The sequence below is a fragment of the Geotrypetes seraphini genome, chromosome 1, assembly GCF_902459505.1.
Source record: "Geotrypetes seraphini chromosome 1, aGeoSer1.1, whole genome shotgun sequence".
Classification (NCBI taxonomy): domain Eukaryota; kingdom Metazoa; phylum Chordata; class Amphibia; order Gymnophiona; family Dermophiidae; genus Geotrypetes; species Geotrypetes seraphini.
This window is the reverse complement of record NC_047084.1, coordinates 44,921,355-44,947,627: the sequence shown is the minus strand read 5'-3', so window position 1 is coordinate 44,947,627 and position 26,273 is coordinate 44,921,355. Positions and strand designations below refer to the sequence as shown.

General features: G+C 41.8%; 1 protein-coding gene across 1 annotated transcript in view; it reads left to right on the top strand.

The window, feature by feature from the left end:
* The window catches only part of LOC117352634, a 43,399-nt gene that overhangs the window by 6,787 nt on the left and 10,339 nt on the right, over positions 1-26,273 (top strand). Inside the window, exons 2-4 of the mRNA XM_033929208.1 lie at positions 8,768-9,344; positions 18,923-19,201; positions 25,234-25,505. Of these exons, the coding sequence (XP_033785099.1) occupies positions 8,768-9,344; positions 18,923-19,201; positions 25,234-25,505 (1,128 nt within the window). The remainder of the gene's footprint in view (positions 1-8,767; positions 9,345-18,922; positions 19,202-25,233; positions 25,506-26,273) is intronic.

Below are 26,273 nucleotides of genomic sequence, written 5' to 3'. Positions count from 1 at the left end.
ACTCCATGCTGGCAAAATCGGCACGGAAATATCGCGAGCGAGCGCGGCCTCTTGAATCTAAGATGGCGACGAGCCCCGCAGCGGCAGTCTCCCATCTCACCGAGACCGCGCTGAGTGACATCAAAGAGGCGCTGGCGCAAGTGCTGGGACCTAAAATGGAATCACTTACAGCACAAATATCAAACATCGAGCTATTGCTAGCTGCTGCTACAGCTCGCACGGCGGAGTTAGAACAACGGGTATCTGATTTAGAAGACTCTTCTACGACACGTGGCACAGACCTCAGCACACTACAGGCGCAGGTACGAGCTCAGGCTGAAAAGCTGGACGATTTGGAGAATAGATCAAGACGCTCTAACCTGCGCTTGATGGGTATCCCCGAAACGATTGCTGACCGGCTGTTGTTGGAGATATTGGAACGCTGGCTGCAGGATGAGTTCCCTCTTTCGACCTCAGTGGGGCCTTTGTGCCTGGAACGGGCGCATCGCTTGGGCCCCCTCCTTGGTTTGGAATCGCGGCCGCGAGTGGTCATCCTGAAGCTTTTAAACTTCAGGCACAAAGTGGAATTATTACAACAATACCGAGCCAGGAAAGATGGATTAAAATATGATGGAAATTTGATCCGTATGAGCCAGGACTTTTCCGTGGCGTTGCAGGAGCGGAGGAGACCATACTACCCCATCTGTGCACAACTATCTGAACTATCAATTTAATTACCCGGCCCTGCTACGGATTCAATGTAATGGAGTTTGGAAATCCTTTCAAACCCCTGAGGCAGCAGCTGAATACATTAAACAGCTTGCCGGCTCCGGTTCTGGGGCACATTGACTGACGGGACTTTTTCTTATTTTGAGGGGTTAATTGGTGGGACATGACAGTTCTGTGGTATATATTTGATGGGAAATTTGTCTAATCAGCCTTATGAGGCTTTATTTCTTGCTGGTCAGGGTGGCCCTGGGAGAGATGTCTTTCGTGACCTGCATTTCTCCCATAGGATGGGGGTTTCTGGGTTAGTTGGGGGACATTGGGAGAAGTTGGGGGACATTGGGAGGGGGTTGATTTCTGGGGGGCAGCAGCGGTATGGTATTGGTATGTTGTGTTCTATTTTGCTTTTTGTTTGAGGTATCTCTATATAGAGCTGATTGATTGGTATGACTGGAGTATGCATGTGGAGTCTTGAGGTGAGGCTGGGCGCCCTGGGACACTTCCTATTCTACAGATCAATTGCTTTAGCGTTTATGGTGAGGCTCCTTATGGGTGATCGGAAGATACATATACTCTCCTGGAATGTGTCGGGAATCACGTCCCCTATTAAACGCACAAAAATCCTATCTCAATTAAAACATCACTCTGCAGATATAGCTTGCCTCCAGGAGACTAGGCTTACTGATCTTGAACATCAGAAACTTCGGAGAGGTTGGGTGGGGGAGCTATACTATGCCTCATCACCGGGGAAGAAGGCGGGGGTGGCCATACTGATTCGAAAGGGCTTCCCATGCGAGATACAGGTCTTACGATGTGATCCCCAGGGCCGTTACCTTTTGGTGAAGGTGGTTGGACCTGGCGGGACGTTTCGATTGTTGGTGGGATATGGCCCTAATGGTTATCAGCACTCTTTCTTTCAGAATTTGGTTAATATTTGCTTGCAAGACTCTGATTGCCCATTAATCTTGGTGGGCGATCTGAATCAAGTCTTGGACTCCAGTATGGACCGCTCTGGGACTTCTGGAGTGGCGACGATAAAGCAAACTAAGGGTATTCCTTATCTTTGTCGAGCTTTGGGGTTGGTGGACCCCTGGAGATTGCTTCACTCTACTGAACGAGATTATACCCACCAGTCTAGAGCACATGGTTCCTTTTCTAGGCTTGATTACACTTTAATTTCAGAAACATTGTTTGCTCGGGTCTCTGAAGCCACAATAGGCCCCCTTGAAATATCAGATCACAACATGATTTGGATTGATGTAGCGATGGGTGGTCCAGTAGGCCCGGGGTCTGGTTGGAGATTCCCCTCCTATTTACATAAGGATGTACATTTCCAGAAATTTTTGATTGAGAAGTGGGAGGCTTATTGCTCTTACAACGCCCAACACGTAGACCAACCTATCTTGTTCTGGGACGCAGCCAAAGCAGTATTACGTGGGGATATCATTTAGGTTTAACCTTGCATGTCAATTACGTCATATCCATGATTGGTTTTGTAATACTACTAATTTTTCATTACCTGAGATTTCATTACCACCCGCTTTTACCTGCTATGCGCAAAGCCTGGAAGCTGTTGTGTAAGATGTTGCAGATTTCTCCACACAGAACACCTTGCCTTTCTATAGTTGGTAATGAAGACTTCTTACCTGGCTTGGATTCTACAGTTTTCCAGCGTTGGTCCAGTGTGGGCCTTCAATATGTGTCTCAGGCTGTGCAACATACTGGTCTTCCTGTCTCTTTCACTGAACTGCAGACGAAGTTTCGTCTATTGCCTACGGATTGGTTTGCGTATCGACAACTTCAACATTATTTACAGACCTTGACTCCGGCAATGCTGCGGGATGAAGTTCAGGACAGATTACAGGAGGCGCTTTGCCTCACAGCTCAGGAGCCAATACTGCTAAGATTCTATCATAATTTTTTGCAAGAACGTGCTGGCGACTTGGATTTTCTTACCTTGGCCCAGAAGTGGTCGATGGATCTCCAGATACCTATTTCAGCTGATATGATTCATAAAGGTATCCGTCTGGGAAATGCCTCTACCATGTCAGCGTTAGAGAGAGAGAGAAATTACAAGTTCTTGTTACGTGCTTTTTACACACCTAAGAGAGCACATGTGATGGGGATCAGTACGGGACATTGCTGTGGTAAGTGTGCATACCCCATGGCATCCTTTGGACACATGTTTTGGACTTGCCCCTTGGTATCTTCCTTTTGGATACAATTGGTGTCTTTGGTGGCGCGGCTTTGGAGCTGTTCTTGAAGGTTGCACCCAAGTTTCCTCTTCACCTTACAAATTCGTTTTCACCCGTCTAGACCAGGTTGCGCAGCCTTCCTTCGAAAAACTGTGTTGCTGGGACGGAAATGTATTCTGTTACAGTGGCTCTCGCCGCAGCCTCCAACTATCCCCCAATGGAGAGCATTAATGTTACAACAAATATTATTGGAGCGCCGAGATATTGTGGACATGTCAACCAAAGCTGGACGATTGTTCTATCAATGCTGGCATCCTTTTAGTTTGACTTTTACTCCCTATGTTCAAAACCAAATTTGGAAAATCTAATGAGTCTACCTTTTGCATTATTTCTTTACTTCTATTTGACTTGCTTGCTGCCGCTGCTGCCTGGGTGGGGTGGAGGGTGGGAGGGTAGGGATTGGAGTTGTATTATGTTTATGACAATATTTTCTGTTGGCTTTGTATTGCCTTTGTGGTGTTTAATAAAAATGATTTAAACATAAAAATATATTTGTAAACTTATAATAAAAATCAACATTCTTGTTTATCAAATAAATGAGTTTTTAATAATTTCCTAAATATAGGGTAAGAATGAGCCAGAGCAATCATTAGGCTTATCCAGGAATTCACTTTCCTCGCCTGATATTCTAGAGTCCTGTCATAGAATGTTTTATAACGACATGCCCATGGGGTAGGGAAGATAAACATACCCGAATTTCTGGTATGTTTTTTTGAATTAAACAGTTTCAGATATGATACCAGATAAGAGGGTAATAGTCCAAAAAGAGCCTTGTAACAAAGACACCCAAATAAAAAAAAAAAACCTCTGGCCCCAAACGTCAGCCAATGCAGCAACCCACTATATCATCTATTTGATCTGCTCTAATAAATACTTACCTGAGTAATGTAAAGTCTTTGCCAACTCATGATTATACTAACATTTGCAGTATTCTCCCAAGGAACGTTTGCCAGTCGGGTGGGGGAAGGGCAGGAATGCACAGTATTTCAAATTTTTCTATTATTTTTAAATGCATCCTCAGATAATTAGTAAAATCAACCAGATGGTCTGCCCATTAAAAAGGTTCTGGAGGAACACTGGTTTAACAGGTGCTATTCAGCTGATTGAACCTGTGGTAGAGATACTGTATATGCACCTTTCCAACTGAGTGGATTATAGAATATTGCATTATACTGGTTATTTATATCACTCAGGTTATTAAACTTTAGGGAGAGATACTGTAGAGCCAGGGTGCGTTCCAACAGAGTGACTCATGCCTATGACACAGAGGCAGGTACATATAAAAGAATACAGGAGCCAATGACTCTGGACAAATGAAGACGAAAGGAAAAGTATTCCATTCCTCGGGACTGCAGGCTGCCAGAACACACCGTGGGTCAGTAGAGTTTTGTTTTTTATGTTTTGTTTTTTGGGGAGGGGGATGATTTTTGATCCCTAATTGTTGGGACAGAGAGAAAGTTTCTGTCTTTGGGACAGTATGGAGCATGACGTGGACGGGACAGACCCCAGCTAATCCTAGTAACTTTACCTTCAAGGAAGCAGTTAAACAGTCAGAGGTATTTCACTGGAGAGCAGCAGGCCATTAACACTTCAGCATGTTTTGAAACCATGAGAAAGGGACTCATTTCCAAAAACAAAAGTCTGCACATTTCTCTGGAGACAGGTAGGGGATATGCAACCCCACTTGATGGTGAAGTCTCTGACTGAGCCTAATGACATTGGTACTCTCCCCTAGCTATAGTAGTCCTTTGAGCTTACTGAGCATGTGCAGGATTGCCCTACTACTCGAGCCCCTCCCCTCTGTCTGTCAGTTTTATTCTGACCCGTTCCTGTACAATCATGGCTCTCCCCTTTCTCAGAGAAAAATATTAATAGGAAAAAGAAAAAGTAGTTTTTAGTCAGGAAAGCCTTGGCTTTCTAGCCCTTAGGGCAGTAATTAAAAAAAAAAAAGTGTGAAATTCTGACCTGTTTCTTACAGTTCTTCAGTGACAGGGAAACTGATTTCTTCAACTGCCAGTTTTTTGACTGTGACAACTAATCGCAAGTATTTTTGGCTAGAACAACAATCGCTAAAAAAAAAAAAAAAAGACAGAATGAAAACCTAACAAACCATTCTTCAGAACAAGCGCCAGCCCCGCTTTCTCACTACTGACTTGCCAGTCCCGCTTTCTCACATAGTGAGCCCCACTTTCTCACATAGCGGCTGCTATTACCATGGTGACTTTGGAAGTTAAGATGCCTACACCTCCGATGTTGCTATAAACCGGCAAGGAGAAAATGCCTGCGAAGAAAAAGCTGCTTCGGTCCAGCGGAGGAGGGCAACGTACATCCACCAATGCTAACAAAAAAGTTTCAGCTCCGGTGAGGCAGCAGAAGATTCCTTTGGCTCCCTCCCCTCAGGGCCCCTCTTTGGCCGGCGGGGGAGGGCAGCGTATATCTGCTAATGCTGACAAAAATGTTTCAGCACCAGCAAGGTAGCAGAAGATTCCTTTGGCTCCCTCCCCTCAGGGCTCTGACTCGGTTCGACGGGGGTGGGAAGTGCTGTTCTGCCTCAGCTGGGCTGATAACAAGGTCCCAGCACCGGCGGCAACTCATATGAAGAAGCTTCACGCCGGAATGGAGAGCACACCGGCAAACAAAAGTTATTTTTGGCTCCCTCCCCTCAGGTCTCTGCTTCGATCCAGCAGGGGAGGGAAGTAGATGGGTCGATAACAACACCCTAGCACTGGCAGCGACTCATCTATTACAAAAAGGAAAAAATAAAAAGCTTTGCGCCTGCACGGAGTGAATACCGGCTAAGCAGCAGGTACTTTGTCTCCCTCCCCTCAGGGCCCAGCTTCGGTTCCGGCAGTGGAGGGCAGCGAATAAAGTTTCAGCACTAGCATGGCAGCAGAAGATTCCTTTGGCTCCCTCCCCTCAGGGTTCTGATTTTCTCTGGCAGGGGAGGGAAGTGCCTTTCCACCTCAATTTGGCTGCACCCCAGCATTTTCGGCAATCAATAATATGAGGCAGCTTCTGGATCTCCCAGATAAGTGATGGGACCATGGGTGCTTTCAGCAGCTAATAGGAAAGCCGCATTGGGACGGTGGTTCCAGTGCAGGGTCTCTGCAGGCCGCACCGTTGAGAAGATTTTATTGGGCTATGGGCTTCTTTGGGAGAATATCGGAGAATGGACTGGCGAACAGGGGGTGGGGCTGTAGAGGAAAGCATTGGGGAGGGGGGCTAGAATGAATGGAGGGGCCACAGAGCAGTATTTGTCAACTTCTTCTAGCCAGGTACCCCCTAGATCAAAATATTTTCAATTGAGTAGCTCTGAGCAGCAGAAATTTTGAAATAGACATTTTATTTTTAAATAGTAACTAACTAGGCAACATATGTAACAAATATAGGTCACTGAAACTGGCATACAGACCAAGGCATTCTTGGCACGATTTGTTATATTTCAGTCTCATATAAACTGTCCCCTTGACAGATAGTGTGTCATTCTTACAAAATGAGTGAAAATGAACAAGGGAAAAGGAAGACCTCAACAAAAGTTGCCATTAGTGACCAATATAGTTTCGTCTTTTCTGTGGGAAAATGAAATATGAAATCTGATTAGTCATTATGGGCAAGTTCTTACACACACATCCCAACTGCTCTGAGCCACTCTGCCTCTCTCTCTCTTTCACACTTACACATATGTGCCCTCTGGCCTTCGCTCTCTCAGACAGCCACCCACCCACCCCCATGTGCCATCTGCCCATCTCTCTGTCACACCCCATTTTCCCCCAGCCACTTTGCCCTCCTCTCAGACACACACGCATCCCACGTGTCTTCAGCCACTCTGCCCTTCTCTCTTAGAGAGCTTGTCAATGGATCAGGATTTAAAGATTTCTCAAATGGATAAACAATTGGAAAAAGTTAGTAGTCATCCCATTGTCAGTCAGCAACTACAAAGGACTGTTTATTGATTCATTTACAATTAGAAGCTCAGAAGAATCTCTCTAGAGCTCGTAACTTAAGATTGCTGAATTTTGCTATACTGTATCTCCTCTCTTAAAATTAATATATATATACAGGGGGGGGGTTAGGCCTATCCGCTCTTCGTGTTTATAACGTTGCAGCGCTTCTCCGCTGGATTCATGAACAACTGGTCTCATCGCGTCGTTATTCTCCTGCAGCTTTACTTGCAGACTGCTGCTTTACCCTGGTCTTTTTCTTCCTTCATTCATGGGGCGGGAAGCGGGGGGTCGGGTACTCCTGTTCTCCCATTCCTTCTTCCTTTTCGAAGAGCTTGGTGTTGGTGGCGCATGCAACAGGGTAAGTTGCCCGCTGTTTCCCCTTTTCTTTCTCTACTCCGTAACCCTGATTTTGTTCCCGGGCTGGGGGGTATGATGGGTCTGCTGGGACGTCCAGAGCGTGACACGACTCTGGGTTCTGCGCTGGCTCTGGGGGGCGGATTGTTTCCTTCCTTTGCTCAAATGCAGGCCTCGTGGTCTTTACCTCCTGCCAATATTTACACCTGCCTCCAAATTCATCACTACTATCATTCCTTGGTGCGCTCTCACGGGGAGGGATGGGGTTATGGCACTTTGGACATGATTTTCCTCTCCACCCCCGCTGCGACTAATAAAATTTCCACTTGGTATAGGGAGGGGAGGGATAGCCTTGGGGAGAGTTGTCTCCATGTTCTGGTCGATGAATGGACCGCCGAACTTGAGTTGGATGTTTCCATCCACGATATACGACTCCTCTTCCAAATGCTTTACCTTAATGTGAAAGCGGCAACCCTGCAGGAGGCCCAATATAAAATATTGCATCGCTCTTATCTCACACAAGCTCGGGGACATGTTATGGGGCTATGGCCCGATGATAAATGTCTTAAATGTAAGTCCCACAGGGGTAATTTTATTCATTCATTTTTTGACTGTTTAAAACTGATTTTTTGAGACTCGGTGAAAAGTTGTCTGGCTGCTCTCCTACATTGTGCGTTGCCCTGGAATGCACCTGCTCTGTTGTTGGGGGATGTCCATGACCTGCAACACCATGGCTTGGATTTTCCCTCTCAGAAATTTGTTCTCCATGCGATACTTGTAAGGAAAAAGCTTATCCTGAAGTATTGGACTTCCGAAGAGGCACCTTCCTACACCTTGTGGGTCACCATGATGAAACAGCAAGCCCGCTTTGAGCTGGACACTTATGCATCTCGCCCACAAGATCACTGGAAGACTTATTGTTCCCTCTGGCTCCTGATTTTGGATCTGGATGCTTAGATGATACTGCCAATTCTCTGTACTAGCATGTGCAGTTTCCTGACTTTCCATTATATACTGTTTACCCTACCGCCCTTTATATATAAAATGGAAAGGACACTAGCTGTCCAAAAAGGAAATTATAACAAATTTCAAGATGTGTGGAGGCCATTAATAGATTATTGTAAAGATTAAAAATATTCTTCCCTGTATAAAATTTTAAGACATTAAGGGGGTAGGGGGGTGGGTATTTTTGATTATTATTGAAACAAATCATTGTCATAAATAAATAAGGGAAGGGGGTAATATTTTATATTATGATGATCAATTATAGGATTTCAAGTGTATTTTAATGCTTAATTGATAAATGTCAATATTGTACTTGATTTAAGATTTGAAATGAATAAAGATTAAAAAAAAAAAAGTATGTCATTTTCATTATGTATTTGAATGTGTGAACGTGTGAACTAGTTGATAGTCGGACAAGAAATTTTTAAAATAAATAAATAACCAGTTTAATTTGCAATTCTTGGCAAAGTTTTTTTTAGGTATTTTTTTTTTTTTGTATCCTAGATGGAGAAGTTTTCTGTCATGCTGTTTTGTGTGCTCTGCAGTAGATGGCTCTGCAGTTCAGCAGTTCGGGAATCCTTTTACACAGTGATCCGTGATGGAGATAAACTTGACTGCCAGATGTGCCCAGCTGGAACAAGAGTGGAGAGAGAATGCACAAAAGACATCAACACAACATGTGTTGTATGTGAAGATGATACTTACATGGACCATCCCAATGGGCTATCACGCTGTTTTCCCTGTCTTGAATGTGGAAATTATGCTAGAGAGGTCACCCCATGTGAAAGAATTCGGAACACAGTTTGTGTTTGTGAAAACAATACCTATGAACTGGATGGTCATTGTGAACTGCACAAAAAATGTAGCCTAGGATACGGTGTGCGGATACATGGAACTGCAACACATAATGTTATATGTGTTCGATGTCTGCCTGGCTTTTTCTCTGATGAAATTTCCAGTACTGTATCATGCAAAAGACATCAGAACTGCATCCTGAAAGGTTTTCATGTAAACGTGCCAGGAAATACTACACATGACACCATCTGTGGTAAGAAACGACAAACTATGACCTACAAGCCAGGTATGTAGCTCAGGTTTATCAAACAGTGCATGGAACCTTATTTTTGGGGTCGATGTATTTGGCTGTTGTTAACAGGCAGTTAATTTTATTCCTATCATTGTGGCTGTTATTGTTTTCTAGTCCTTATTATATAAATACAGTATTATGATAGACCAGTTACTTTTAATTGTATGCTAATCTTTTGTATAGGTTTTCAGAGAGTAATTTTATAGGTGACTTCTGTGCATAGGACAGTATCACATGCATTCAAATTGGTGCTTATAAAGTTGCCCCAAGATGTACATGCATTAAGAGCCCCTTTTCAAAGCCTCAGTAACAATTCACTCGCAGCAGGTCCACCGAAGCCCATTCGATTCCTGAGGGCTTCAGTGCACTTGCCACAGAAGAATCACTACCATGGCTTTGTAAAAGGGGCCCTAAAATAGCATTGGGAACAAGTTCAAGTTCAAGTTCAATTTTATTTGATGAATCACCTATAACACTTTCTAAGCGATGTACATTTTAAAATATCATATATGATAACAAACAGTATTAAAAACAAAACTTCTTAACAAATTTTTGAAAAGCAAAAATTTATGACATACAATGTTAGAACTTAAGGGGTTACATCACTAACTAGGTACATTAGGGAAAAAGGGGAACAGTTACAATTTTCTCAATCTAAGATGGAAGAAACATTAAAGGTAAACACATAGGGAAGGGGCAAAAATAAATTTAGAAGATTAAAAATTTGAGCTTGAAAAACAAAAATTTTTTAAACAGAATTTAAATTATTAAATAGTAAAAGCGTCTTTAAATAAAAAAGTTTTCAAAGATTTTTTAAAGGAATTGAGGTCTTTTTCTTTTCTTATATAGAGGGGCAAGGAATTCCAAGTTTGAGGTGCTAAAACAGAGAACATTTCGTTTCTTCTTGTGCCTACTATTTTTAGAGAAGGGACTGATAATAAATCTTGGGATATAGATCGAAGGGAGCGAGAAGAATGATAAGGAATAATCATTTTGGAAATAAATTGTGGTTCATTAGATGCCATAGTCTTAAAGATTAGTAGTGCTATTTTAAAAGTGATTCGGATACCTATTGTATGTGATATATGTGTATGTGTTCCTGGGAGTGTAACACTCAATCCATGATGAGCGCAAAGCGTGTGCACTAAATATTGGGAGTAAGTCCAGTGTATGCCCTGTTTTGACTGCACAGGGCAGACACCTACCATGTGGTAAGTACATTGGCAGATAGCACAGTATGCGCTTCTGTGCTGCCTGCTGTTGCATTTTATATGGCATCTAAATAAATGAAGCAGAGCAGTCCAGGTCTCCAAATCCAAGGTAATTTAATGCATCAAAAATAACCAAATGTGGCCATGTGCTACAAAATTTAACAAATTCATCAGATCCCCACCTCAATTACCATCAATACCCCTTTACCCTTCAATCCCCCCCAAATTTCATTATCATTCCCCTACCCTCACAGAAGAAGTAGCCAACCATTTCACTGGCACTTATTGGAGATTTCCATGGTGGTATAATGGCAGGGCAGGAACAATCGCTGGTTGCTAGCTTCTGCTCTATAACTTTGTGCTCAAATATAAGGATTCTTCATGAATCACCAAATATATTGGGAGATTTGCACCGAATCCCCAAAAGAAGGGAACAATAATGAAATAACAACTTAAATATAGTGCAAGGTCCTCAGTTAACAAGCTCAATTTATCGGTACAAATCCTGTGAAATGAGTTGTAAGCTGTTTAAACTCAAAAGGGTTAATCAAGCATGTTACATCTCTGGATCTTTGTGCTCACGTGTTCAAAATTTAAAGTGCAAAAACACACACAACAATTAAAAAGGTGCTATAATCTCTCCAATATATTAGTTGTGCAATATAAATTGCTATGTTATTTTCTTAATTTGGGGGTTAGCTTCCCACAATGTTCTCCCCTCCACAACGCTTTTTCTCAACGATGGCAAACAGACTTTAAAATGGAAAAGCTGTGTACTTATCTCACGAAATGACAGCAAATCAAGGTAAATGAGCAGTCCATAGTTCGTGCAACGATGATAAGGCTCAACAGAGCTCTGTTTCGGAGGCAGCGAACCTCTTTCCTCAAGAGCAGCGGCACTAAACTTCTCCAAATTTTGAAGAGGGAAGCGTAGCAACAAGGAAAGCTGAGTAGAGTCCCAAAGGAAAATTGCACTCTGGCGTGGAAATGCCCACTGAAACTGCTGCTGACCAAGAGGCAATGTGATGATGTCATCAGAACGTGATGTCATTAAAATCAGTCTGTCAAGTGGAGCTTGTAAAGCAAAAGAACTCAGTTAAATAATAGAATGCCATTCTATAGAGTCATTCAGTCCCATAGGGTGAACAGATTTCAGATGAAAAATCCAAAATTGTTCTCGGAGGGCTAATCGTTGCATCTTATCTCCCTGATAGTCCTCTAGAATCTGCTCAATAATAAACCATCTCATATCTCAAAATGTATGTTGAAATTGTTGGCAGTTAGGTATCATAGGAGATATAAGCGACCCTGTGCTATTTCTACTTTTATGTTCAATTAAACAGATGCATACTTAGTGTTTTGTATGCCCCACATACACCAGGGCACACGGGCAGATGATGACATACACCACCCAGCTGGGCTTGCAATTTGTTACTGCCCGTAGTGTGTAGGATTTTCCTGTACCTGGATTAGTCCACTGACTACAGGATTAAGTGTAGTTACACATCTCACAGCTTCCACAAGGTGGTATGATACTGTTTTCCCCACCAGAAAAAGTGGAATGCACAGCATGATTCACAATGTTCCTGGGTCTGGTATATGCAATGCATGGTAGGTCCATAAACAGCTCAGTCAACTGCATCACATGCCAATGTTGTCTAATGCTGTTGGCTATAACTGGAGCTTGTTCTGAAAAAGTAATAATGCAAACTGGTTTCTCCTGAGGTTCTCTGTTAACTGGATATAAAAGTAACTCCCGATTTGCATATAAAGCCCTCAGCTAAGCCTTTTGAAGGACAGAATGGGAATACCCCCGTTGGATATAACGGTCATATAAGATTTGAGCCTGTCTCTTGCATTCTTGTTTTGTAGTGCACAGTCTCTGAATACGGAGAAATTGACCTATGGGAAGAGATTTCTTGAGATAAGAAGGATGGCAACTGTTAAATTTGAGGTAGTTGTATCCACCTCTTTCCTATAGACCGTAGTGAACAATCCAGGGGGGTGTTTAATCACAAGTACATCCAAAAAGCAATTTGGTTCAAGTCAGCTGTCAGGATGAATTTCAGATGCATATCCAAGGTGTTTATCCATTGCAAAAAATCATGCAAAGCTGTCTCAGTGCCAGACCAAATGAAAAAGACATTGTCAATGAAACGTGGTCAAATTTGTATGTAGCTAAACCACTGAGAAGGATAAAGATGTTGTTCCTCAAAATTGGCGACGTATAAGTTGGCCACACTAGGGGTCATAGCAGTGCCCATTGCAACCCCATGTTTTTGAAGAAAAAACCTTTTCTCAAAACAAAAATAATTGTGATTTAACCCCAAATCAGAAAAGGTAATAAGAAAGTCAGCGGATATTCAAGCACTTGACTCCTGAAAATAGTTTTAACCAGCTCCAAAGCTGTTGTTTGTGGAATAGTAGAATATAACTTTAAACTTTAAATTTTGAACACGTGAGCACAAAGGCCCGGGGATGTAACATGCTTGATTAACCCTTTTGAGTTTAAACAGCTTACAACTCATTTCACAGGGCTTGTACTGATAAATTGAGCTTGTTAACTAAGGACCTTGCACTATAGTTAAGTTGTTATTTCATTATTGTTCCCTTCTTTTGGGGATTCGGTGCAAATCTCCAAATATATTTGGTGATTCATGAAGAATTCTTATATTTGAACACGGATTAATTTATTCTTCAATAAGTTTTGATTTTGACCTTATTCAAGTGTTTGCTATAACTTTGTGCAGCAGCTGTTAGGCAGGAGATTTAATAAAGATGCATAGGCACATTTGGAAGGGTATGTAATAAGTAGAAAAAAAAGAAAAAAAAGATGATATCCATTTTGTGATGAGCTTTCAAAGATAACCCTCCTTCTTCAGATCAGAAATTCAGAAATGAGCAAATGATGACCTATATAAAAATATTAGAATTTATACTCCTAGTTTAATTAGTCTCCTAATCATAGGCCAGACCTAAGAGAATTTATTGCCATAGGCCTAGTGCTTCTCAACCCTCTCATGGAGTCACAGCTTGCTATTCTAGTTTTCAGGACCACAAGAATGAATATACATGACAAATGTACATAAAGTATAGACCTATTATGTGCAAATCACTCTCATGCACATAAATTATAGTGATCCTGAAAACTTGACTGGCAAGGTGTGCCTCCAGAAGGGGGTTGAGAAGCACAGCTGTAGTCAAACCTTCAACACACCCATGCCCCCATAAGTATCGCAAGGTCCTATCTCAACCAGCTTCTGGTCCAGAATTTCCCATTCTCATCCTTACCTCTCTTCCTAGACACAATATCTCATCTCCCCTTCTCTAACCTAACCTCATGTCCAGCATCTTCCCACTCCCCAAACATCTCTTCATTGTCACCACTGCCCCCCCCCCCCCCCCCACCAACCTTCCCCTCTGCCCCAAAAGTAGTTACTGCTGGTGTGGGACTTCGCAATGGAGGTCCATGCTCAAGCAGTACAACATGCTGCCCTCTCCCCCAAAAGGAAGTAGGTCACCCTCCATATTCACGGGGATTAGGGGCACAGCCCCCTCATGAATACCATAAATTCACAAATAACTTTAGGGTCCCTAAACCTTAATTCCCTCCTGCCTGGTGAAAGAGCAACTCCAGCAGCGCCATAGCCATGAGTGCTGCCGCCCCCTCATGCATGCATTCCTTTTCACTGTTGCTGCACCTTGTGGGCACAGAGCGCAAGCCCAGCCATTGGGGGAGGGGCTTGGTACCCCCTTCCTTTCTTTGAAGCTCCTGAGTTGGTCTGCCCTCTGCTGGCTGATAGGTGCAAGCTACGGGACAAGCATCTAGCTTGGATTAGAGTAGCAAAACTTCTGTTTCTTCAAGTCAACTTTGTACAGCTACTATATCTGACCTCTTACTTAACCCAAGCTGACCTCATCTAACTTAATAAAAGGAAACCAGAACAGGAGCAAAGCAGTAAAATATAAACCAGGACTGGATATTGCTGTCCATTCCAGGAGAGAGAGTTTAGACTAGTGCTCAGGGCACTCGCGAATGCTGAACCTGCGAATATGGAGGGAGGCCTGAACACTGGGGAGGACAAAATGTGACAGCACTTGAGCAAGGGCCTCTCCTGAAAGATTCCATGCCGGTACTTATTACCTTTGGCTCAGCAAAGAAAAGGTATTGTTGTAATACGCTTAGTATTTTGATGTGTTTAATCAAATTTACAATAAACTTGGAAACTTAGGGGAAAGAGATGAGGAGAAAATGAGATATCATTCTACTGCCACTGCACCACCTTCCAAATGTTTTCATGCTAGGCAGAAGCCTAGTCCTACTAGCGATAAGGTTGACCTGCTCCTAAATTTAGGAGCCTAAAAATGGATAGCAACAGAAAGATGTAGGGCAGGGAAAAAATGAAGCCTGGCACTGATTTTCAACATGAAATACCTAAACCCCCTCCCTCCCCTTTTATGAAGTTGCGGCCAGCAATAAAACACCCTAAGCTGGCTTCAGAAAGGTGTGTCTGTCTTTATTTCTTTCTCTCTCTCTCCTTAGCTGCTTTTTTTCTTTCTGTGTGTGTGTGTGTGGGGGGGGGGGTAGTTAGGAGCTTAAATCTAAATTAATGAATGGCAATCCTAAATTTAGATAAATTTTAGCTGAAAGCTTAAGATTCTAAATTTGTTTGAAACTAGGTAACAAATTTAGGCACTTAGGAATGCGAGCTTAGTTGTTTTTTATATTAGCATCTCTATATCTTTTGTAATTTATTAGTATCTAATATAATAAAATTCTAGGCCGCGCATGCGCACTCAAAAGTCATGTTCCCTGATCCGTCACGGAAACACGAGTGCGCATGCGCGCGTTTTACATCACCACAGCCTCCCTGCTCTCCACCTCGCGCCGCTGCTTTGGGAGTGGGAGTGTGAGCTACTGGAGGGCCCGGTAGAGGTCGGAGTCGCTCCAGGGGAGGGGGCGGCTGCCACAGCAGGATGAAGGCGGTGTGGAGCAGCGCTGGCGGCGGCAGTGTCCGGTACGGAACACGTCGACGACTCCCCCCCTCCCGCTCCTGTTTGAAACGGCCTGCTGAGGTTCGCCGCCGGCTGTAGCGAACCTCGCAGAACGGGAGGGGAAGCGAAAAAAGAAGAGCTTTGGAGCAGGCAGGAAAGGGGGCTGTTTTGGTGGGAGGGTTGTGCTCAGTGCAGACAGCAATCATGGGGGGTGGGGGAATCACCACGTTTGTAGTCCGGACCTTGGGAAGGGAAAGGGGGGGAGGAGGGCTTCGAGGGAGCCGGCTGTCGGTGGAGGGCAGACGCGGGCCCAGGACGGACTTGCTCCAGCTCGCGCCACCTTTCTTTTCTTTTTCTCCGTCCCCTTCAGTCCCTCTAAGCTGCACAAGCTGTACAATCCTGTCCCTTAAACTCCCTGGCCTAAGTTATTTTAATTTGAAATCTGCCACCGTCGCCGTGACTCCTCTCTCATCTTCCGACATAATATAAGTGCAGCTCATGAGAGGAGCCGCGGCGGCGGCTTTGAAACGGCTCCCTTAGTTCTTTGCTGGATTTTTTTTTTAAGTTTAAAGCTGCCGCCGTGGCTCCTCTCATGATCCCGGCCTGTGTCGGAGAAGGCTTCTGACGCAGGCAGGATCGTGAGAGGAGCCGCGTCGGCGTCTTTAAACTTAAAATAAAAATCCAGCAAAGAAGTAAGGGAACCATTTTACCTGCATGCTGCTACGAAGGAACAGGTGAGGGGGAGGGAAATGCTGATGCACAGGGAGCAGGCAGGCATGGCAGGCAAGCAGGGGGAGAGGGAAAGGGGCTGCTTTGGGGGTAGGGGTGTGCTGGGGGCACACAGCAATCATGGGTAGGGGATCACAGAGCAGGCAGGCATGGCTCAACAAGGGGAGAGGGAAAGGGGGCTGCGTTGGGGTAAGGAGTTTGCTGGGCCACACAGCAATCATAGGGGGGAAACAGAAGGGGACCACGGAGCAGGCAGGCATGGCACAAAAGGGGGCAGGGGCATTGGGAAACGGGGCTGCTTTGAGGGGAAGGGTGTGCTGGGGGCACACACCAATCATGGCGGGGAGGAGAAGGGGGCCACAGAGAGATAGGCAGGCATGGCGCAATGGAGAAATACAGGCAGGCAGGGGGCAAGGGAGAGACACAGACAGAAAGAATGACAGACAGACAGCATCCAAGCACAGAGAGAGAAAGGAAAAAAAAACAATTGTCTACTCTAGCACCTGTTGGACAGGGGGAGAAGGAAAGAGATGCTGATGGACAGGGAGGGTGAAGAAAAAGGAATGGAGGACTAATATTGGACAGGGGGAGAAGGAAAGAGGTGCTGCTGGACAGGGGGGAGGTAAAACAAAGGGAGAAGGGCTGCTGCTGCATAAGGAGAGCAGTGAAGGGGTGGTGGTGGACACAGGGGAGGTAAAAGGAAGGGAAAATGGACAGGGGGAGCAGGCAAGGGGTGGTGATGGACAGCCAAGGAAAAAGAAAGGCAGAAAGAAAAAAAGCGGCTAAGGAGAGAGAGAGAAAGAAATAAAGACAGACACACACACATATGTTCTAGCACCCGTTAATGTAACGGGCTTAAAGACTAGTATTATTATAAATTACTTTTAATCCCCTGGGAGAAAGTTAAAATATAAACCTATTAACCTAAGAACAGAATACAGTAATGTTTAACAGGCTGCAGGATTTTCCTAGGTAAAACCTTCTGCTCAATGTGCAGCAACGGCCAAAAAAACAAACAAGATGCTAGGAATTATTAAAAAAGGGATGATTAACAAGACTAAGAATGTTATAATGCCGCTGTATCACTCCATGGTGCGACCTGACCTGGAGTATTGTGTTCAGTTCTGGTTGCCTTATCTCAAGAAAGATATAGCGGAACTAGAAAAGGTTCAAAGAAGAGCGACCAAGATGGTACTCCTTGCATATGAGGAAAGACTAAAAAGTTAGGGTTCTTCAGCTTGGAAAAGAGACAGCTGAGGGGAGATATAATTAAAGTCTACAAAATTCTGAGTGGCATAGAACAGGTACAAGCGGATCAATTTTTTACTCCGCCAAAAATTACAAAGACTAGGGAACACTCAATGAATTTACAGGAACATACTTTTAAAACCAATAGGAGGAAATATTTTTTCACTCAGAGAATAGTTAAGCTCTAGAACATGTTGCCAGGTGTTGTGGTAAGAACGGTTAATGTAACTAGTTTTAAGAAAAGTTTGGATAATTTCCTGGAATAAAAGTCCATAGTCTGTTATTGAGGCAGATATGGGGGAAGCCATTGCTTGCCCTGGATCAGTAGCATGGAATGTTGCTACTATTTTGGTTTTTGCCATATACTAGTGACCTGGCTTAGCCACCTACTGGGCTAGATGGACCATTGGTCTGACCCAGTAAAGCTATTCTTATGTTCTTAATGTTCTGCTGAGCCTTTTAGGAGGAGACGTTATAGGATTACATTATATGAAAGTTATTTCCTTATCAAAAATTTACTCGACTGGAATATAACCCAGTTTTGGCTGAGAAACCTTCTGCTTTGCCTGGATTTGAACATCCAGCCTAATGTACTGTAGTAATTGCAGCCCTGCTTTGTCGATTTGGAATCATCATTGTCAGCCTCATGATATGAGGAGGGAACCGACATAGAATTGGGATTAGGGTCAGCCTAGTAGCTCATTGTGTGGTACTGTCATGTAGAGAACCTGGACTGGAGTCCCAAACTAGAATACTGAGCTCTGGGCTGGGGATATTGCAAAGCCCTGTTTATAGTTCCTAGGGAAATGTAGTCCCAGACCTTGTGCAACAGTAATAGCCAACAGACTGATTGCTGGTCTTCAGAAGGTACTCTGATACCCAACTCTCAGCCAAGGATTATTACTGTAATAACTATGATAAGTGAATTTGGACAGGATATAAAAGAGAGAAAAAACTCTCTGGTATTTCAAAAAGACATTAATTATCCATAGGTAGAGGTGAAAAAATATTAGGCCTAAAAAAGCAAAATTTAAAATGACAGGACTGTTCCAAATTATCCTTACAGAAACCACATAAACTAGATCCTGTCAGAATTCTGTGATTTTAATATTCTAATAGGATGTTTTGGGCCACAAGACCAATAAAAATGTATTTTTCAATGATTATTTCTCTCCTTCATTCTAAATGTGCTCAGAACCCCCCCCCCCCAAAAAAAAAATAGCCAAGGTTTTGTTTATTCCAAGGCCTAAACCCTAACTAAGGACAAGCCACAGAGACTGAAAATGTTTTTAAAAGTTTGGTGGAAGAAAAAAGAAATTGAACCAGGCCCCTGTTTCACACCTAGACTTTAGACATAACAAAATAGTAAACAGAATTTTATATTTTCAGGCCATCATCAAGAACCTACTACTCAAATGAAAAGTGAACCATTTACTTTCAAAACAACCCTCTCCAAGACTACAGATAATGTTGGCCACCATTGCACAGGATGCTCCAGAGAGTTCATTTACTGCTTAACCACAAAAGATCTTGTGTGGATGGTTACCATTCTACTGATCTCCAGCTTTGGATGGTGCATGTTTTTTAAAAAGACAAAGAACATGAGTAAATACTTATCTGCCTTGCAATCAGTTGATAAGGACTGGAAATTTAACATTCGAGGAACAGGTAAGCATGTACATTTTCAGTGTTTCAAACCACAGAACCATCTAGCACTGTCCAGCTTATATTTGTAATCTGCTGATTGGTAAAGCAGTCAAAATTTAAATAAGCAAGTCTCTGTGTCAATGATCAGTAATGGCTTCTGCAGGCTAACTAAGATGAGATTCAATCTACGCTGTTTGCACTCAAGACAGATGATTCACTAAGTTGTGTTGGGTTCTGAAGGGGAAGGACATCGATTATATGTGGAATGTACAGTATATCTTGTGAGTCAAAAGATCCATTTCCAAACTCTTAACATTAGCTACTTAGAGTACAATTTAAATGTTTTTCTGTACTACCTAAAATAGAGACCCAAGAGACCTTCAGGCCCTGTCTATTATGCTGGCTGCAACTGATATTGCTAAAGTATCACCAGCATCCTGGGAATTAGAAAGCAATGAGGAAGAGAAAGAAGTATTTAAGTGACACTTTCTGTCCAATCAAGTATTAGTCTTAGAAGTAGCACTGAAAGCAGTCTCTGTTGTGTTGGACTAATGTAAGCCTAGTTCCACTAACATAGTCCCTCCCCCTATTCTAGGTCATCACTAGTCATCAAACCCTTCCTTCTCTAACCCTTAGCAGTCTTGTACCAGTCCTCTTACTGTTTTCCTATATTCTCAGTTACATCATTTCATAATTTAAAACCACACTCCAGGCTTTCTGTTGGAGGCCAATAAAAGGGCTTCCAAACTTTCTGGAACATCACTCATTGTCCAGATGCATTTTTTCTTATTTTCAGTTTCATTGTCATTTATCAGGAGTGTCAAAGTCCCTCCTCAAGGGCCGCAATCCAATCGGATTTTCAGGATTTTCCCAATGAATATGCACGGGATCTATTTGCATGCACTGCTTTCATTTTATGCTAATAGATCTCATGCATATTCATTGAGGAAATCCTGAAAACCCAACTGGATTGCAGCCCTCGAGGAGGGACTTTGACTCCCCTGCATATATCAAACATATTTCGCCATTGGGTCAAGCTTGACAGTTTAGACTTTACCACAAAAAGAAAATACACTTGACTCCCATCAACCACTTCTTTATGAATGGTTCCCCCCCCCTTCTTAAAAATCTTCTAATTAGGGAATCATCAGACAGCCCATCACAGTCAGTCTTTAATACTTTAGATAGGATTCTGGCTACTCGGTTTCATTAGTATTTATGGATCACTAATATGCTCCAGAAAAAGTTCAATGTGATTTACAATTTAAAAGAACCTGGTCATATACAGGGATTCCATTATATCATTAGGGTTCATGACACAGATAACTTGGTTTGTGCTCATGTAGACATAAGATTATGATGTATGGTTTGGAGAGAAGATAGCCTATATCTGGTGTTGTAGTCTTGCTATTACAGGTTCTGGTGTGGGTTTTACTTTCCCAGTTTGTATGGAGCTTAGTCATCTATTGAGATAGATTTTTTTGGTTTCTGGTGGTCATAGCCTGTTTTTTGTTGTTGTTTTTTTTTTGGGGGGGGGTAAGGTATTTTCCAAATAGATTTTTAGGTCTTTACAAAAGTTTTGATAGGAGGGGGTGTTCCTTAATTGTGCTGGTAAAGGATTCAACCAGATTTCTGCCAGCTATGGGAAGGTTGTGGCGTGAATAGGAAGGTGCTAAAAAATAATAATAATAATAAAAGTTTATATACCGCAGGACCATGAAGTTCTATGCGATTTACAATGATTAAAAGGTACTACAAATTGAGTAGAGTTAACAAAGTTAAAAGCTAGTGATTAACAGCTCTAGAGATCAGTTATTATGGAATAAGATAGTATAGATCAGTTACCTAAATACTTCAGGAATAGATATGTTTTTAGGTGTCTCCTAAATTCCCCATAAGTATTATTGAGCATAAGTAATTGTTCCAGATCTTTACCCTATAATGCTGCCTGATATGAGAAAAGATGCTGATGATGTTTTTTAAATGTACATCCTCTAACCGGTGGAGAAACAAAATTCATGTGTGAGCTTCTCTTATGTCTGTTGGTTGAGAAAAATAAAAGGTCAGTTAAATATTTTAGGGGCTAAACCGAATAGTACCTTAAAGCAAAAACATCCAAACTTAAACTTAACACGTGCCTCCATCAGCAGCCAATGCAGAAGTCGGTAGGAAGGTGTTACATGATCGAACTTCTTCAACCCCAAAATTAGCTTGGCCACCGTATTTTGCACCAGTTGTAATTGTCGCATATTCTTCTGGGAAATTGCCAAGTAGGCAATATTACAGTAATCAAGTTGACTCAGTATAAGGGATTCTATCAGAATTCTAAATGATAAAGCATCAAAATATGCTCTAATGGACCGAAGCTTCCAGAGAGTGAAAAAACCCTTTCTAACCAAGCAGTCCACCTGGTCTTTCATGGTTAGGCTCTGGTCCAATGTTACACCCAATAACTTCATAGTAGATTGAATAGGATAACTAAGTTTATTGATGCACAGTGATGTTTTAGTGTCAAGTGGGTGTAACGAAGCTAAAAAAATTTTTGTTTTTTCTGAATTAAGTTTTAGTCTGAATTCAGTCATCCATTGTTCCATCAAATTTAGTACTTCTGTTGCCTTAGGAGTAACTTCCGAGAGAGAGGTAGCGAATGGGATAATGATCATAAAGTCATCTGCGTAACTAAATCGTTTTATCCCCAGCTGGGTCAATTATGCACCTAATGAAGTCATGTAAACATTGAAAAGCAATGGGGATAATGGTGACCCCTGCAGCATGCCAGATGGATTGTTCCAGGTATCAGAGAGATCGTAATTAAAAACGTACTTGATAGGTGTTTTTATTAAAGTCTTGCTATGATTCATAATGTCTATGTTGCTAACCTTATTAACCCTTTGTAAGCCACAATGATTCCCAGTTGATATTTGCTGGGTATAAGAAACAATATGGTATGGTAATAGTTTTGTATTTGATTCTTCTAGGATTTGGGAATCATGCTCATATGGTTGCTGATCAGGTTGTATTTGTCTTTGGGTGATATTTCAATTAAATTCAATATGTAGTCTGGTGTCCTACATAAAGAACTTTGCAATAATCTAGTTGGGATAGTAGCAATGAACCAAGATCTGAAAGTTTTCTTTGATGAAGCAATGCTGAATTTGTCTCAGTTTTCTCAGTGTTGTGCATATTTTCTTGGTTAATGTTCGTGTTTGTTACACCTTGATTCTTTTCCAGGGTGGTGACTCCTAATATGGAACCCTGCATCATGTAGCTATAGTTTGGGTTCTTCTTTCCCACATGCATTACTTTAAATGTCATCTACCATTTTGATGCCCAGTCTCCCAAGGTCCTCTTGCAATTTTTCACAGTCCTGTTGTGATTTAACAACTTTGTGTCATTGGCAAATTTCATTATCTTCCTAGTTATTCTCATCTCTAGATCATTGATAAATATGTTGAAAATCAGCAATCCCAGCATAGATCCCTGGGGAACGCCACTATTTACTCTTTTCCATTGAGAATATTGACCATTTAACCCTACTCTGTTTTCTATCTTATAGACAGTTCTTAATTCATAATAGGACATTACCTCCTATCCCATGACTTTCTGATTTCCTCAGAAGTCTTTAATGAGGTACTTTGTCAAATGCCTTCTGAAAATCAAAATATACAAAATTGACTGTCTCACCTTTATCCACTCCTTCAAAGAAATGTAGTAGATTGGTGAGGGAGGAATTCCCTTGACTAAATTCATGTTGGCTTTATCTCATTAATCCATGCTTATGTCTTATGTATATGCTCTGTAATTTTGTTCTTTATAATGTCAGACTTACTAGTCTAGAATTTCCCGGATCAGCTCTGGAACCCTTTTAAAAAAATCAACGGCACATTTGCTACCCTCCAATCTTCCGGTTCCATGCTGGATTTTAAAGATAAATTACAAATTACTAACAATAGCTCTGCAAGTTAATTTTTCAATTTTTTCAGTACTGTGGGATGTAATGTAATCTAATTTCCATCTTATATACCGGATCATTTCAACAAGGACTCGAGCCAGTTAACAAAGATTTAAAAGAATATAATATAAAACAATAATGAAGGTAATAGAAAAATTTTCAATAAATTAGATCAGGTAAGAATCTCTGAAAGACATAAATTTTAAGATTTTTTCTTAAAAGTGTATACCATCTTCTCCAGGTGATTTGTTACTGTTCAGTTTGTTAAATTGCCCCATTCCATTTTCTTGTGTTATAGAGATTTGTTTAAGTTTCTCTGATTCATCAGCACTGAACACCATTTCTGGCACCAGTATCTCCACCACATCTGGCACCAGTATCTCCACCACATCTTCCTCAGTGAAGAACAAAGCAAAGAATTAATTTAATCTCTCTGCTAAGGCCTTGCCTTCCCTGAGCACCCCTTTTATCCCTTGGTCATCTAGTGTTCCAAATAATTATTTTCTCAGCTTCTTGCTTTTAATATATCTAACAAAGTTTTTATTAAGTGTTTTTGCCTCCAACACAATAAGAACATAAGAATAGCCTTACTGGATCAGACCAATGGTCCATCAAGCCCAGTAGCCCGTTCTCATGGTGGCCAATCCAGGTCACTAGTACCTGGCCAAAACCCAAAGAATAGCAACAATCCATGCTACCACTCCAGGACAAGCAGTGGCTTCTCCCATGTCTCTCAATAACAGACTATGGACTTTTCCTCCAGGAAATTGCCTAAACCTTTCTTAAAACCAGCTACGCTATCTGCTCTTTCCACAACCTCTGGCAATGCATTCCAGAGTTTAACTATTCTCTGAGTGAAAAAAAATTTCCTCCTATTGGTTTTAAAAGTATTTATTTGTATCCTCACCAAGTGTCCCCTAGACTTCTTTTCAAGGTCTCTTTGCCTTTTTTATCGCTGCCTTGCATTTGATTTGTCATTCCTTATGTTGTTTCTTATTATTTTCAGTCAGATTCTTTTTCCACTTTTTGAAGGATTTTCTTTTAGCTCTAATAGCTTCCTTTACCTCACTTTTTAATTATGCTGGCTACCATTTGGACTTCCTTCCTCCATTTTTAAAGCATAGAATATATCTGATCTGAGCTTCCAGGATGGTATTTTGTATAACATCCACAGCTAATGTAAATTTTTGGCCTTTGCAACTGCTCCTCTAAGTTTCTTTTTAACCTTTGTGCTCATGGATCTCTTTTTTAAAGTTAAAGGCTATTGTACTGGATTTCCTGGAGATTATATAAAATCTGATCATGTTATGATCACTGATATCAAGTGGTCCCAGCACTATTACCTTCCCTAATTCATGCGCTTCACTAAGAACTAGATCTAGAATTGTTTCACTTCTTGTCGATTCCTGAACCAGCTGCTCCATAAAGAAGTCCTTGATTTCAACAAGGAATTTTGCCTCCTTAGCATGCCCTGATGTTACATGTACCCAGTCAATATAGGGGTCATTTAAATCACCCATTATTATTGTGTTATCTAGTTCATTAGCCTCCCTAATTTCTGATAACATTTCAGCATGTCTGTTTATTTTGGTCAAGCAGATGGCAGTACACTAGTTGGGATAGTACCAGTGACTGAACCAAGATCTGAAAATTTTCTTTGAAGCAATATCAAATTTGTTTCAGTTTTCTCATGGTTGTGAATATTTTCATGGTTACCGTAATGTTTGCCTTTTCCCCTTTACACATGAAATTTCTACCCATATTGACTCCAAGATGTGATTTTGATTCTTGTAGAATTTGTAGGCCTCATTAACATATAATGCTACATCTCCACCTAGTCAATCCACCCTATCCCTGCAATATAATTTGTACCCTGGTATCACAGTGTCCCATTTGCTATCTTCCGTCCATCAACAAATAAAGCTGTGAAATTTAATGATGAAATTCCAAGTGGTTGCTGAGAAAACATTTTTTTTAAAAACTCTAGGAGAGATTTTTCTTTTCTTTTTTTTGCAGTACCCTGTATACATACCTGAAATAAACCCATATTTCATAATTCTGATATTTTTACAAAATGGTGTGTATAATTTGTTTTCCTCAGGAGTAAAACAGAATGCTTTACATGAGATAGCTAACAGGATTGGCAGTGACTGGTCAAAACTACTTGGAGAACTTGGATATACCAAAGATTGGAGAACATTGAGAGAAGAACATAGAGGCATATACAATCAAGCCTTAGAAGCACTTCGACTTTGGACACAATGGGAAGAAAATGCTAGTCTCGACCAGTTAAAGAGAGCTGTAAGGTCAATAGATAGGAATGACATTTATGAGGCCTTGAATAACCTGGTGGATGAGCCAGATAAAAAAAAGGTAAGGTTTTAAACTCTATACATCAGGGGTGCCCACACTTTTTTGGCTTGCGAGCTACTTTTAAAATGACCAAGTCAAAATGATCTACCAACAATAAAATTTTTTAAAAAACACAAAGTACACTGTACACAGAGAAAATGTTAATTATCATTTGTATTCGGGGTTTTTTTCAGAGGTCAAGGCAGATGACTTCAAAATATGCAATGTCACCTCAGTAACAACTATACAAAAATAGACAAATATACCCCCTCCCCTTTTACTAAACCTCGATAGCGGTTTTTTGTGCAGGGAGCTCTGCAGAATGCCCCTTTCAGCTCCCAACGCTCATAGGCTCCCTGCGCTAAAAACCACTATTACAGTTAAGTAAAAGGGGGCCAAAGTGCAAAATATAGACAGCAGGCACAAATTCTCAAAACGGACACATTTTGATCACTAAATTAAAAATAAAATCAATTTTCCTATCTTTTTGTCTGGTGATTTCATGAGTCTCTGTTTGCACTTTCTTCTTCTGACTGTAAATCCAATATATCTTTCTTTCTGCCCCCCCCCCCCCCACTTTTTCTGTCTGTCTTTCTTTTTCTCTCCCCCTGCCCCCTCTTTATTTCTGTCTTTCTTTCTCTCTTCCCCTGCCTGCCTGTCTTTCTCTTTCCCCCTGCCCCCTAAGCCTTTGCGCTGATTTCTCTACTTCCCTGATTCTTTCCCTCCCCCTGCCCCTCCTCAAGCTACCACTCCGATGTCTCCCTGCTTCCCCGAGCCAGGCCTGCGCGT